Below are 15,179 nucleotides of genomic sequence, written 5' to 3' on the forward strand. Positions count from 1 at the left end.
TCAGGTCTCTCCATGGCGAAACTCTCTCGGACGGCGCCACTAAGCATTATGGGAAATGTGGTCTGAAGTTGTCCATTAAGCAGGCGGTTTTATGTTACCTGTAAAAGGTTAATGAACTACATTACCCAAAAAACTATTAGAGCGAGGGAGGAACGACGATGTCGGACGAAATTTGACTCGCAGTACTTCAACTCATGGAGAGCTTTAACCACGCAGTGCAAAGATGACCGAAGGGACGTAAGTAGTGTGTTTTATTATATATGGCAATATATGTAAAAATAAATCAATAAAAACTCTCCAAGCTGTGTATAAACGCCTACCTATAGTGTATATATATGTATATAATTATGAATTAATCTTAAAACTATATATATAGTTTTAAAATTAATTAATTAATTAATTCATTCATACATACATACATACATACATGCATAGATTTATTTATTAATTATTACATTTATTTTTAAATGTAGACAAATGCATTATGTTATTATGTTCATTAATTTTTTGCACATAAACTACTCTCACTGTGTCTATGTACATATGCACCTTTCTCTCAGGTGTGTGCGGAGAAGAGGGGGTCCCTATAAGACTCCCGCAGTGACAGACCTGACTCGCTGGAGGCTCAGTAATGTGGAAGGAAGGCAGACATGGAAGTACCTGAAGGATGAAGACACTGAGGAGAGGGAGCAGAACTTCTTGGAGGCTCACTCTCTGGGTCTTGACACAGTACGCAGCTAGAACCACCACTAGTTTCTTTCATAGTTTGTTTATTCAGATGAATGTAATGTTTAAACCTTTACAGAAGCTAAAGGTGATGTAATTTTGGAAATTATTTATATACACTCACCCTCCACTTACACTATATTGCACAATACACTATATTGCCAAAAGTTTTGTGGTATGCCTCCAAATCATTGAATTCAGGGTTTGGGTTTGGCCCCTTAGTTCCAGTGAAAGGAACTCTCAATGCTTCAGTATACCAAGACAATTTCATGCTCCCAACTTTGTGGGAACAGTTTGGGGATGACCCCTTCCTGTTCCAACATGACTGTACACCAGTGCACAAAGCAAGTGCCATAAAGACATGGATGAGAGAGTTTGGAGTGGAGGAACTTCCTGACCTCGATCTGATAGGGATGAATTAGAGCGGAGTCTGCGAGCCATTCCAAAACTGGGATGTCTGTGTTTACATGCACGTGAATTTAATATGGAGTTGGCCAACCCTTTGCAGCTATAACAGATTCAACTCTTTCCACAAGGTTTAGGAGTGTGTTTATTGGAATTTTTGACCATTTCACTAGAAGCACATTTGTGAGGTCAGGCACTGATGTTGGACGAGAAGGTCTGGCTCACAGTCTCCACTCTAATTCATCCCAAAGGTGTTCTATCAGGTTGAGGTCAGGACTGTGTAGGCCAGTCAAGTTCCTCCACACCAAATTCACTCATCCACTGGTGTTCATGTTGGAACAGGAAGGGCTCATCCCCAGACTGTTCCCACCACAAAGCTGGGAGCATGAAATTGTCCAAAATGTCTTGGTATGCTGAATCATTGAGTTTCTTTCACAGGAACTAAGTATCCAAGCCCAGCGTCTGAAAAACAACACCTGAATTCAAGAATTTGGAGGGGTGTCCCAAAACCTTTGGCAATATAGTGTATCTGATCAGCCTATCATGTGGCAGCAGCGCAATGCATAAAATCATACATGTATAGATCAAAAGCTTCAGTTGCTGTTCACATTAAACATCAGACTGGAGAAAAAGCATGATCTCTGTGACTTTGATCATTGCAAGATTTTTGGTGTCTAATGAGCAGGTTTCAGTATTTTAGAAACTGCTGATCTGAGATTATTGATCAGTTCAGGGCCTCACTTTAAAAGCCAAAACCAGTGATGCTACAGATAACAATAAGAAAACTATTTTTAGCCTTCCTTTTTTTTTATATACAAGCTAGTTTCACCTATATTATCTAAATCTCTATTTAGATTTCTGTAAAGCTGCTTTGTGACAATGTCCATTGTTAAAGGAAGTATATTAATAAAGCTGAATTAAACTGAATGAATACTAAGAACAATGTTTAACATTTATTTAATACTAGTGAGACTAGTGCAGCTATTATTTGAAATAACAAGCAAAAGCTTATAATTCACAGCAACCTGAAACAGATGCTTGACTTTGATTGTACTTCTTCTTCCCATCAGAGTAAGTTTGTTCCAGACTCCCCTGCAGCTCACACAGTGGTTGAAGCCGCTCAGAAGGGGATGGAGTTTTACAGCCATCTCCAGGCTGAGGATGGCCACTGGGCTGGAGACTATGGAGGGCCACTATTCTTGCTTCCTGGTACCACATAGTAAAAATGTTATGGAGGAATATGTTCTCACATATGTCCTCTAAAACATCATGTAATCATGTGATGAATGTGTCTTTTTCCTGCAGGTCTCCTCATAACCTGTCATGTTGCTAAAATCCCTCTACCAGAAGCCTGGAAGAAGGAGATGGTGAGGTATCTACGTTCAGTGCAGCTGCCAGACGGTGGTTGGGGTCTGTAAGTTTGACTTCCTTACATGTTCTGGTTATGAGTTCGAAATACAAATCATCAATCTGACTGGTAAAAAATAAAAATGGTGAAGAATGTAGTCATTTTTTGCTACTTTTTCTGTATCTTCATAAAACCTTTATAAAACAACATAGAAATTAGAGTGGATTGAATGGCACTATTATTCATGATATTTATTATATCGAATAATGAACGAATATCATTAATCATGTCTCGGACATTTAATCAAAATAAATCTGTGTCTAATTTTGAACTGAATAATGAGCCAGTGAATAAAGTGTAATTTTTCCAGGCATGTAGAAGACAAGTCGACTGTGTTTGGCACAGCTCTCAATTACACCACACTGCGAATCTTAGGAGTTGGGCCTGATGACCCAGATATGGTGCGGGCGAGGAACAACCTACAAACCAAAGGTCTGGCTTTAGCTCTTAACTATAAAGCAAACTGTAGCATGTTGACTTTAAAAAAGTGCACAAATGCATCTTTCATTTTTTATGATTATTCTAACAGGAGGTGCTGTTGGTATACCGTCCTGGGGAAAGTTCTGGTTGGCTATCCTCAATGTGTACAGTTGGGAAGGGATGAACACGCTCTTTCCGGAAATGTGGTACAGATGCATTAGATAATTGTCCTTAATTACCTATGATGACATATGGTACTGCACACCTAAAGACATCCATCTAGTTAAGGTGTCCTTTTAATTTAAAATGATTTCAGGTTGTTTCCTGCTTGGATGCCGGCGCACCCGTCCACTCTGTGGTGCCACTGCAGGCAGGTTTACCTTCCAATGAGCTACTGTTATGCTGTCAGATTGTCTGCGCAGGAGGACTCACTGGTGCTCAGCCTGAGACAGGTACAGCTACACAACCACATCAGCAGGGGGAGCCTTTTAATAACACTAAACGTCTTTGTTGAAAGTGAGATCTTGATAGATTTTACGTCACGTCACTTCTTTATCCAGTTTGTTTGAGTCTAACGACTTTTAGGTGTTTATTTATTTATTTATTTATTTTAAAAATCCACTAGCTAGAAATGTTACAAGGTTATGTAACAGAACGATACAAAATATTTCTCATAGTTTACTTTAAACTTCTTAAACAATAATGTCAAAAAGATATATGTCCTGCCTGTCGTCGATGAATGCCGGGGGGTGATGAACACAAATACTTGTGTAATAAGTCATTTCGTCAGAAATTGAGTCATCAGTGTACACAATATACTGATTTATGAGCTAGGAAGCTAACTGAAACACACACACACACAGTCTGCCAAGTACATAAATGTAAATGTAATATAAAAGCAAATTTGGTGAATACAAATAGACAAGAGCCATATCTTGTTCAGTAATTTGTCTGAAAGCATATTACTCTGCTGTTACTTTGAAACTAATAAGAAATATAGTTATGAACATGAGGAACATACAGCAATACTGTTTACATACTAGTATTAGTAGCACCAGTATTGCTGGAATGCAAGGCTAACAGCTCCTCAGAGACTAGAACTGAAGTACTGTTTTACCTTTTACAAGAAATCCAGAAAAAACCTCATTTGTTTTATTTGACCTACTGTTTATCACATGCTACGGGATTAATGAATTAACTAAACATTATGATGTGCTATTACAGGAACTATACGTCCAGGATTATTCAACTATTAACTGGCCAGCTCAAAGAAACAACGTTGCTGCATCAGACATGTACACCCCTCACAGCACTCTGCTCACTGCCGCCTACTGTAAGTGTAGCTTTATTTCTGTAATATAATCTTGCTTTTTAATGAAATAGTCTAATTGTGCTGTAATTCATAGCCTTCCTGAACCTGTATGAGGCTTATCACAGTACTGCTCTGAGAGATAAAGCTGTGAAAGAGCTGTACGATCACATCCAAGCAGACGATCGCTTTACAAAGTGCATTAGCATCGGACCGGTAAGCTACATGTTGGTTTTGTTAGATATTTTTTTAATGATAGATAACAGAGGTTCACTGTTTTATGTTGCAAATAAATCTGTTCAATCTCATTGATACCTGTTGATAACACACACAAATGTATATATGTCATTTTGAACTGATATACCTATCCTTTCATTGCACTCTTGCAACTTGCACAATGAAGTTAAAAGGCTCTGTCCTTTATTTATGACATTTTAAGGCATGGGTCTTTGTTTTCCTTCTGGATACGTGTACTAGACTTAAATTTAGCATGTTTACTTTAAGGATGTTGTTTTATTTTTACCTTAGATGTTAGCAAATTTTGTTGAAATATCTAAAATATACAGCTCTGGGAAAAAAAAGAGAGAGCACTGCCCAATCTCCAGATTTGAACACTATTAAAAACCTCTGGAATGTCATCAAGAGGAAGATGGATGGTCACAAACCATCATGGAAAGCTGAGCTGTTTGCTTTTTTGCAAAAAGAGTGGTATAAAGTTAGCCAACAGCAATGTGAAAAACTGGTGGACGCATGCAAATCGGGGTTATTCCACCAAATACTGAGTTCTTAATGTTATTTAGCCAAAGCATCAACACTATTTGTTTACAAATTATTTGCATTTTGTTTTATTTGAGTTATTAAAGCTCTGCAAATACTTTCCTTTAAATATACACTCTAAATAACAATAGATATATTTTGATTTTAGGAGAAATATTGTCAGCAGTTCACAAAAAATGAAACAAAACTGTTCATCTCACCAATACATGAACCTGGAAGAAAAAAACATAAGAAACTGATTATTTTGCAGTGGGCTCTTATTTTTTTCCAGAGCTGTATATCTTTAATTTAAATGATGAGAATTGTTTGGGACATGCAGTGACAGCCAAAAACAAGATGTTTCCAAGATGTCTGGACCAACCTGCCAGCTGAATTTCGTTCAGTGTACTTAAGAGAATTGATGCAGTTGTAAACACAAAGACCGGTTTAACTGTTTACTTCTCTCAGTAGCACATGCGTGGTACTGCAAAATAGCCTATCACTGGCAACATGTTACTATCGCATTAAAGCATTATTTTCAATATCCCCACTGCATTCTCAGATCTCAAAAACCATTAATATGTTGGTGCGCTGGTATGTTGATGGACCCTCTTCAGCTGCCTTCCAGGAGCATGTGGCAAGGATCCCAGACTACCTCTGGTTAGTCATAAACAAGTCTAGAATACTCCCTATGCTATCCTGATATTAAAGGTATAAACAATATTTTCTGTGTATAATTTTTTTCCCAGGCTTGGTCTTGATGGCTTAAAGATGCAGGTTTGTCTCTGCTTTATCATTTTAGTTTTTTGCCACTTAGTTATCTACCTGGTCCTGTTCATGTTCCATGTATTGGCATTTTCCACAGGGAACCAATGGATCTCAGCTCTGGGACACAGCCTTTGCAGTCCAAGCATTTCTTGAGGTATTTAGAACATGTTTGAACTGTCTGTATGCAATGCCATATAGCATTGTTTATTAGTGATACTGTCCTTGAGGCATTAAAATGTAAGCAACATGTAAGATTTAACAGTGGAAATGCAAGACTTGTAAACATTTAAACATTACACCCTCCTGTTTTGTAAAGGCAGGCGCACAGAATGACCCCAAGTTTACACAGTGTTTAATGAAGGCCCACCAGTTTTTTGATCTAACTCAGGTAAGAGCAGTACATACATAATAGTTACGGCATAATGCCTTCACCGTACATGCAAAAACAGATCATATTACTGTGCATTTTATCAAAACATTTATAATTAATCTGACACTCTTACCTGGTTGTGTGTAAGGTGCTATGCATTTGAAAGTTATTATTATTAGTACACTACCAGTCAAAAGTATGGACACACCTTTTAATTCAATGTTTTTTGTTTAGGGATTTATTTTCTGTATTCTAGAACAATGCTGGGTAAAACTATGAAATAACACACATGGACTTAAGTATTCCATATGTAATGACAAAAGACAACAGTCAGTTGTTATTTTAAGACACGAAGGTCAGGTGTTCTGGAATAGTTCTTGCAAGAACAGTATTGTCAAGTGCATTCGCAAAACCCATCAAGCACCATGATGAAACTGGCTCACATGAAGTCCATCCCAGTAAAGCAAGACCAAAACTGACCTCTGCTGCAGAGGAGAAGTTCATTTAGAGTTACCAGCCTCAGAAATCACCAATTAACAGCACCTCAGATTAGAGCCGTTATGAAGGCTTTACAGAGCATCAGTAGCAGACATATCTCAATATCAACTGTTCAAACGAGATTATTGTGTATTTCGGCCGCCTTCAGCATTGTTTTACAATGTAGAAAGAAATAAACATCAGGAAAGACCATGGAATTAAAAGGTGTGTCCAAACTTTTGACTGGTAGTATATATTATTATTAATATTGTTGTTATTAGTAGTAGTAGTAATTATAGAAATAGTATTAGTAGTAGTAGGTGTAACAGTAGTGTGATGCTAATATTAGGGTGATGGTCATGTTGGTGTACTGTACTGTATTTGAAACATTTTTTTTATTATTTCAGGTTAAAGAAAATCCTCCAGACTACAAGAAATATTACAGACAAATGAACAAGGTACCGATAGCTCACATTCACTTTTAACCTTTAAAATTACTTTTGGGTTTTTTTGAAACTAAATATTAATTGTGTGCACGTGTATGAATCAGGGAGGCTTTCCCTTCAGCACACGTGACTGTGGTTGGATCGTGGCTGACTGCACAGCGGAGGGCCTGAAGTCAGTGATGTTACTGCAGGAGCAGTGCAGCTTTATCACAGAGCACATTCCCTCACAAAGACTCTTTGATGCAGTCAACGTGGTACAGCCATAAGACAACATGTCAGCATGTGTTTTGTTTTTCTGGGTCTACTGCTGAAGTCTCTGTAATGTTTGCTGTGTGTTTTAGCTCTTAAGCATGAGAAATTCTGATGGTGGCTTTGCCACATATGAGACCAAACGTGGAGGAAAACTTCTGGAGCTGCTCAACCCATCAGAGGTGTTTGGTGAGCAAATGTTTTGAGAAAGCCACATTGGTAGAATCATGACCCTACTTAATATATATACTTAATATAATGATCTATTGTAATATCTAATATCTTTTTCCACAGATATTAGTTTTATCATTTTATGTCATATATAGTGAATTGTCACCCCTATAGTTTGATGGCTCTTTTGAATAGTTTATGAATTATGTAATTAATTATTTGAATATGTTTAATGATTTGTTTACTGTGTCCTGGCACAGGTGATATCATGATCGACTACACCTATGTGGAGTGCACATCAGCTGTGATGCAAGCTCTGAAGCACTTCCATCATGCTTATCCAGAGCATAGAGCACAGGAGATTAGGTACCTCTAGTCCCCTCTATGACTATCTAAAGAAATTCAAAGCTCTTCCATGACTTAAGATGAATTATGTGTCATTATAGGAGTACGCTTCAGCAGGGACTTGACTATTGCAGAAGGCTGCAGAGACCTGATGGTTCATGGGAAGGGTAGGCCTTAGAGCTGCAAAATGATTTGTGCAAAATGATTGGTTGTTCAGTTTACTTAAAGTTTTTAATCAAAGTAAATGCTGACTCCCTGTAATAGGATTCTATATTTAATTCTATACCAAATTCAGAAGGCAAATTAAATAGACAATCCTCTAATATATGATATGGCCAGGAGCAGGGATTCTTAAATCTGAGAAGTGAGGCTATGATTAACTTAAAAATAAATAAATAAAACCGTATATATAAATATAAAGGCTTACTACAATTTATATTACTTTTTTTATTTTACTTTATCTTTCCTCTTGCTGAACAAAATTGCTGTTAATTACAGATAAATGCTTATAATACATAAATAGTAAATATAATAAATATAATAACTCTTGGCTATGCTTCAGGGACCTCACTTGAAGACTATAGTATAAATGCATGGTGTAATACCGCACACTCTATGCTACATTCATCTTTATTGTCATTGGAACCTGTGGCATGTCCAACGAAATTAGGTGCTTTACACATATTACACAGGATACACAAATTACACTTTACACACTTAACATAAATTACAAAAGAAACAATTACTCATATTGCACCAAAATATTGCACAAGGGAGTTGCATATATTGCACTTTACCCATATTGCATATGAAAAGACAAATATTGCCCAAGATTTACCCATATTGCACATGAGAAGACAAATATTGCCCAAGATTTACCCATATTGCATATGAGAAGACAAATATTGCCCAATATTTACCCATATTGCACATGAGAAGACAAATATTGCCCAAGATTTACCCATATTGCACATGAGAAGACAAATATTGCCCAATATTTACCCATATTGCACATGAGAAGACAAATATTGTCCAATATTTACCCATATTGCATATGAGAAGACAAATATTGCCCAATATTTACCCATATTGCATATGAGAAGACAAATATTGCCCAATATTTACCCATATTGCATATGAGAAGACAAATATTGCCCAATATTTACCCATATTGCATATGAGAAGACAAATATTGCCCAAGATTTACCCATATTGCACATGAGAAGACAAAAATTGTCCAAGATTTACCCGTATTGCACAAGAGAAGACAAATATTGCCCAAGATTTACCCATCAGCTCTCAGCCTGAGTACGGGATCACCACAAGGCTGTGTGTTAAGCCCTTTGCTTTTTTCACTTTTTCACTTTATACACATGACTGCATCCCTACCCACTCCAGTAACATGTTATTGTTTGGTTTGTGGATACTTTTCAGGTCATGGGGTGTGTGCTTTACATATGCAGTATGGTTCGGACTGGAGGCGTTTGCATGCATGGGCCATAATTTCCAGGATGGATATGATGGGTATGATACTGATATCTATAAAGCGTTTGTCTAGAAGTCAGTAGTTCACTGAGTTATGTGAGTCATGTTCCTTTTCTGTGTTTCAGACTGGTTTGTGCTGAAGTGAGGCGTGCCTGTGACTTCCTGCTCTCTAAGCAGATGGATGACGGAGGTTGGGGAGAGGACTTTGAGTCGTGTGAGCAGAGGTGCTATATACAAAGCAAAAATTCCCAGATCCATAATACCTGCTGGGCTCTGCTGGGCCTGATGGCTGTCAGGTACTGTGTGGTCAGCATGGTCTTAAGGTCACAAACCTGTAGGGTTCCACATCTTTCCAGAAACTATATTACATTTGTCTCATCTCTCATGTTTTTACTGGTTTTATATACAACAGGTACCCTGATTGCAAGGTCATTGAGCATGGAATACAGGTTTTGATTGACAAGCAGCTTCCCAATGGAGACTGGCCACAAGTGAGTTCTTCTTTTCTCTGTGTTTAATGCTACAATAAAGATCGAAATGTTTTACACTAAAATATAAAGATGTTTTCAAACTGAAATATATAAAAGTCTATAAACACAAATAAAAAGTAATTGATTTAATTGATCATTGTCTGTTGTACTATCAGCTGTTCCTGCATATAGAAAATGGTTCATGATGAAGATATAGACCAATTATCGACTGATAGTGAAATATTATCAGCATGTCTGACTGAAAAATCAAAAAATAATGTAGGGGAAGCAATCAAATTATGACATAACTGGCCATTATTAATTAACTAATCATTAATTGTTAAGCTTAATTGTTAAATTTTAGTCGAATACCCCTGATGTTGACATTTTGTCACCATTTTCAGGAAAACATCTCTGGCGTTTTCAACAAGAGCTGTGCCATCAGTTACACATCCTATAGAAACATGTTTCCAGTTTGGACTCTGGGCCGTTTCATGCGTCTCTACCCCTCAAGCTCACTTGCTCGGAAACTGGGAGGCACTGGAAGATAATCTGTGAAGTGTTTAATTTTATTTACTGACTAAAAGTAAAAATTTAATTCTCATTCAAACCGATATGATGCTTTTAAGGCTGACCAGTCAGTAATGCTCTCTTGTGATTGCAGATGATTTGCTTTTAAATCATTACATGGTTAAATAGTATTTAACTGAATTTTTTGGGGTTCGCTCAGAGAAAATCCTGAGTCGCGCTGCTATATATATATATATATATATATACAGTATATATATATATATATATATATATATATATATATATATATATATATATATATATATATATATATATATACGTTGCACACACACATCCTCACACTGTTAACTGTGAATAGGTATATACACACTGTCACTGATGCATGCACACACACTCGAGAGAGTGACACCTATCAAGTGTTTAAAAATTTTTTCCCCAAAACCGTATAACATACACACGTTTACATATGGGAGGCCCATTATTTTGTAATAGAATGTTATGAGTTATTTCGATATTATGTTTTTACTCAAATTTGTACATGAAGATGAGATTATATACAAAGCTCTGATTTACGCTCATATAGTTCAAGTGAATTAACCTAATATTTAGATAAGAACTCAATAATAAATATGACAGCAATGCTTTGCTGTGATTTCCACCACTCAAAAAAAAAAAAATTATGGCCCATGGCAATTCTTCACAGAGCACTGATAATCCCCAGACCCCACTTCGAGATACAACGCTGTAGATATTTGCCTAAGTTCTTATTTGTTTTAAAGCGTATGGAGTGTGTACAAAGATTTAGTCATCATTCTTCCTCACCTTTCCCCCATTCAGCTCCTTTAGATAAGCAACATAGTATGACTTTTTTTTTTCCTTTTTTTAATTAGTCATTTGTTTTTGTTTTTACTTTCCAAAAGTATTGGAACTTGAAGGCATTTGGGTTTAAAACCAAGAGACAGTAGATCTAATTTTCGAGTTTTAACTTCCTGATTTTCACATCTGATAATGTTAAACTCAGAACATGGCTCCTTTTGTTTGAAACCACCCCTTTTCTAAGTGACCATGTTATTGGAACATGTGACTGACTGGTTTTTCTTGTTGGCAAAATGTCCTCAGTGTGGAGCAAAAACTAAATAATAGGAATTACTATTCTGATATTTTTGGAGGGGACTGTATGTGAAATATACTGTAAGTTCTGTTTTTGTCTTGCTGCTGTTGTGAGGAATTAGTTTTGAGTACAAGTCTACTAGGCACGGAATGGTATTTCCTTTCAGTTGAATGATTTATTGTAGTTATCACTGCAGTAAGTGCTCTCCCCAACTTGCTTTCATATCAGCATGTTCAACTTTCCATGGGTTTGGCTCTTCACTCATAACCAGTGATTGGGACACACCCATCACCTCTACTTCAATGAGGTCAAGTTTCAAAGTAACATTCCAGTGCAAGAAACAAAGTAAATACCTTTGTGTGAGCTTCAGATATGTTCAAGCATTACTTCAAGTACTAGGAATAGTTTTAGTTTTGGGACAAAAGAGATTTACACAACGGAAGCGTTAGTTCCTCAAACATACTGGTGTTTGTGTGTGTGCGTGTGTGTGTGTGTGTGCGTGTGTGTGCGTGTGTGTGCGTGTGCGTGTGTGTGTGTGTGGGCATAATGTTAATGTTTCTATTACTTTATCCAATTTGTCAATCCAATATATGAAATTTATATAAATAAACAGTTCAATTTAAAGCCTTGCAAAGCTCAGTAAAACCTTGTCAAGCTTTACAAATCCTTTATATGTTTTGGAGATCTAGCAAGTGTTGACATTTTACCTAGAACCAGTTTGGCAGCCTGTCACAATGAGAAGGTGGTGTGATCTTGTTTGGACTGTAAGCTGACAAGGGTGTTTCAAACCGGCTTGATCTGCCCTCTTTCATTTTTTTCATGGCCTGTAATTATAAAGTTTGTACTTATTTACTATATATATTGCTTCATTTACTTTCAGTAATATTGATATGGTATCTACACATCATACAATTGTTACAGTTACACAAGGTACACAGATACGAAGTAGACAGTACTGAATAAAACTACACTTTCATATATTTAATATCATATATCCTTTGTTTGAGCTTTGCCAAACCGTATTCTATCTACTTATTTATTTATTTTTTGAAAAATATTGTATGCTTGATATAACACAGTCCTGTCAAGAGAGGAAACTCCCTGCTGAGGAAGTCAAACCCATGTTACACCCACAAGCAGTGCTCCCATTGGTAGGATTTAGATATGAGGAGTCACCCATAGGTAAAGCACTCAGGCTTTCTTTAAAGAGACATTCAACATCAAGAGGCTGCCTGGTGTATTACTGAACCCTTTCCTTATTGTAGACGACTTTGAGGTAAGTTAGTCTTGGTCAATCTCCTCACTGTATTATTTGCAATTACGTATTGATTGGAATGATCCTATCTATTATGAGACTGTAGACTCAAACCAGTTTGACAAAAACATTGCTGTGAAGCTGCTAGTCACAGCTAGTCAGCAACTACCTTAGGTGTGTTACATCAGCACAAAAGTGTTCTGGCTGATTCATGTTTTCCGTGTGTTGAGATAAGCATCTGGGCCGTCTTAGTAATTGAATAGAGATTGTTTTTAAAAAGCTTTGATGTAAACCATTCAATGTGGGTTTTTTTTTGTCAAGAAGATGCCACAGTCAACTGCAGTGTTTAGCAATGTGATGTTATGATGATGTATATCATTTGCATCATTATTTGCAAATGTGCTGCAGCCAGCAAGATCTTTTCAGTGTAAGGACAGCTAACAAAAAGCAGTGCTGCATGTCACCAGTGTCATGACTTCATTATGGAGCATTATAAGGATAATATGGATTATTCATTGTGTTTTACATTTTAAAAGGCACTTAGTATCTCTAATAAACATATTAATATTACATGTTAGCCGTTCAAAACAAGAGGCATAAAACAGGCCTCAGGTAATAGCCAGTTTCCCTTCTCACTCAGTTAATGAGATAATAGAAAAAAATAGAAGAGAAAAAATTATGATCTCAACCCGACCTCACAGTGGTATGCTATTGATAGTGTAATCCCACCTCATGGCCAATGTTCCCAGGCTCCAGATCCACTGCAAACCTGATCAGGATAAAGCAGTTTCTTCAATTGAGGAAGTGATTAAGAATATCACACTGATATCTTCAATTCTTTATGGCATTCAAAGGACAATTCCCACTAAACAATCTCCAAAATTATAAAATATTTTATTGTTAGTGCTCCTAACTGCAGTTCAGGGAACAACAAGAGATTCTGGTGGTCATTACCGAAATATTTATATTATACTGACGGTATTCCACAGTGCATCTGAACTGTTATTTCATCTCTTTTTCTAGGGTTCTCAAACTCTTAACAACCAGAGTGCTCTTTAACTGTAAACTGTCATTAATCCTCCAGGAAAGACTTTTCATTTATGAAAATAATACAACAATTCAAGGGTCAGTATTTAATTGTGTACAATGATATCTTTGCTATTTAATGAAGCCATAGAGCATTTTATTCCTGGACTTTCCTGACAGAATATGTTAGGTCTGACTTGACGATTTTATCTGTTTTTATAGATCAGCCTATAAATAAGTTAATATTTAAATAGATTAATAACTATACACTCTATATAATTCAATCATAAATGTAATAACTGTGTTGGGTTGTGAGTTGCATAAGATAATATTTGTAGGCCTTGTTGTTACGTAATCTTATGTAATTAGGGCTAAATTGAGATAAATAGAGACTATATCGAATTTATTAAAATGACATGTGATCATCACTAAATGTGTTTTTGCCCATGTTGTGTGTGTGTGTGTGTGTGTGTGTGTGTTTTACAGAAGAAAATTCCACAGTTATGAACCCAAATTTTCCACAGCAGCCTGGACAACCTTGTCCCAATCCAAATGCTCCTTATGGTAACATACCTTACCAACCTCAACATCCAAACCAGCCAGGTTATGGTGGCCCAGGACCCTATCCAGCAGGGCCATACAATCCTTCCATGGGCCCAGGATCATTTCCAGGAGGACCATGCAATCCCCCAATGGGCCAAGGATCCTTCCCAGGAGGGCCATGCAATCCTCCCATGGGCCAAGGAGCATATCCAGCAGGGCCATACAACCCTTCTATGGGCCCAGGGTTCGGTCCAGGAGGGCAGAATTTCGGTTGTAACCAGGGGCCAGGATATGGACCTGGGTACGGGCATGGGCATGGGCACGGTCACGGCCATGGTCATAAACATGGACATGGTCATGGGCATGGTCATGGCAAACATGGGAAGAAACATGGAAAGGGTGGCAAGGTGAGAACATAGATCTGGTATAATATAAATAAACACAAAATTAAAATTAGATTAACGAGGAGATGTGTGACTAATTCAGCATTTTTTGATATTGTTCATAATGAGTGCCATTTTTCCCCACAGCATTCTGGGAGCAGCTCTGACTCTGATTAGAGCATGAAGATGTTTCATAAACAAATCTACAGATTTCTAGCTATATAAATAATACATTGTATGGTTGAAATAAAAGGGTTTACATTACTTATGTGTATAATGTTATTCATCCTTTGTCCAACTTTATTATTATTATTTTTTTTTAATTGCATTAAATTAGTAGATGCATGTAAATGAACTGAGTTAACATAACAGCTTATAAGAGTTTTTCAAATTTTCCTGCACTGTCATTCAAATTCCTAATTTGGCTTTACTATCTATTATGGCATGTGTCTTTTTAATTTAATAGAAGTGTTCCTATTTATGATACACAGAAATACAGTTTAAAGCCAATTAAAATACATTATT

At 36.8% G+C, this 15,179-nt stretch overlaps 1 protein-coding gene across 3 annotated transcripts; it reads left to right on the forward strand.

The window, feature by feature from the left end:
* Window positions 1-90: 90 nt before the first annotated feature.
* lss (lanosterol synthase (2,3-oxidosqualene-lanosterol cyclase)) lies at window positions 91-13,827 on the forward strand. 3 transcript variants are annotated; one of them, XM_058392831.1, is made up of 24 exons: window positions 91-237; window positions 561-729; window positions 2,202-2,340; window positions 2,437-2,545; window positions 2,850-2,971; window positions 3,069-3,165; window positions 3,276-3,411; window positions 4,184-4,292; window positions 4,366-4,484; window positions 5,587-5,684; window positions 5,774-5,801; window positions 5,890-5,946; window positions 6,109-6,180; window positions 7,047-7,097; window positions 7,190-7,339; window positions 7,427-7,523; window positions 7,766-7,871; window positions 7,952-8,017; window positions 9,285-9,374; window positions 9,461-9,631; window positions 9,748-9,826; window positions 10,210-11,527; window positions 12,527-12,723; window positions 13,726-13,827. In XM_058392831.1, the coding sequence occupies exons 1-22, from the start codon at window positions 224-226 to the stop codon at window positions 10,354-10,356; spliced, it is 2,226 nt and encodes a 741-aa protein (XP_058248814.1). In that variant the 5' UTR covers window positions 91-223; the 3' UTR covers window positions 10,357-11,527; window positions 12,527-12,723; window positions 13,726-13,827. The 3 variants fall into 3 exon arrangements, with proteins under 3 accessions (XP_058248814.1, XP_058248815.1, XP_058248813.1); XM_058392832.1 differs by having other exon boundaries at window positions 10,210-10,359; XM_058392830.1 differs by having other exon boundaries at window positions 10,210-12,723.
* The last annotated feature ends 1,352 nt before the right edge of the window (window positions 13,828-15,179 follow it).

This window comes from Hemibagrus wyckioides, linkage group LG06 (genome assembly GCF_019097595.1).
Source record: "Hemibagrus wyckioides isolate EC202008001 linkage group LG06, SWU_Hwy_1.0, whole genome shotgun sequence".
NCBI classification, from domain to species: Eukaryota; Metazoa; Chordata; class Actinopteri; order Siluriformes; family Bagridae; genus Hemibagrus; species Hemibagrus wyckioides.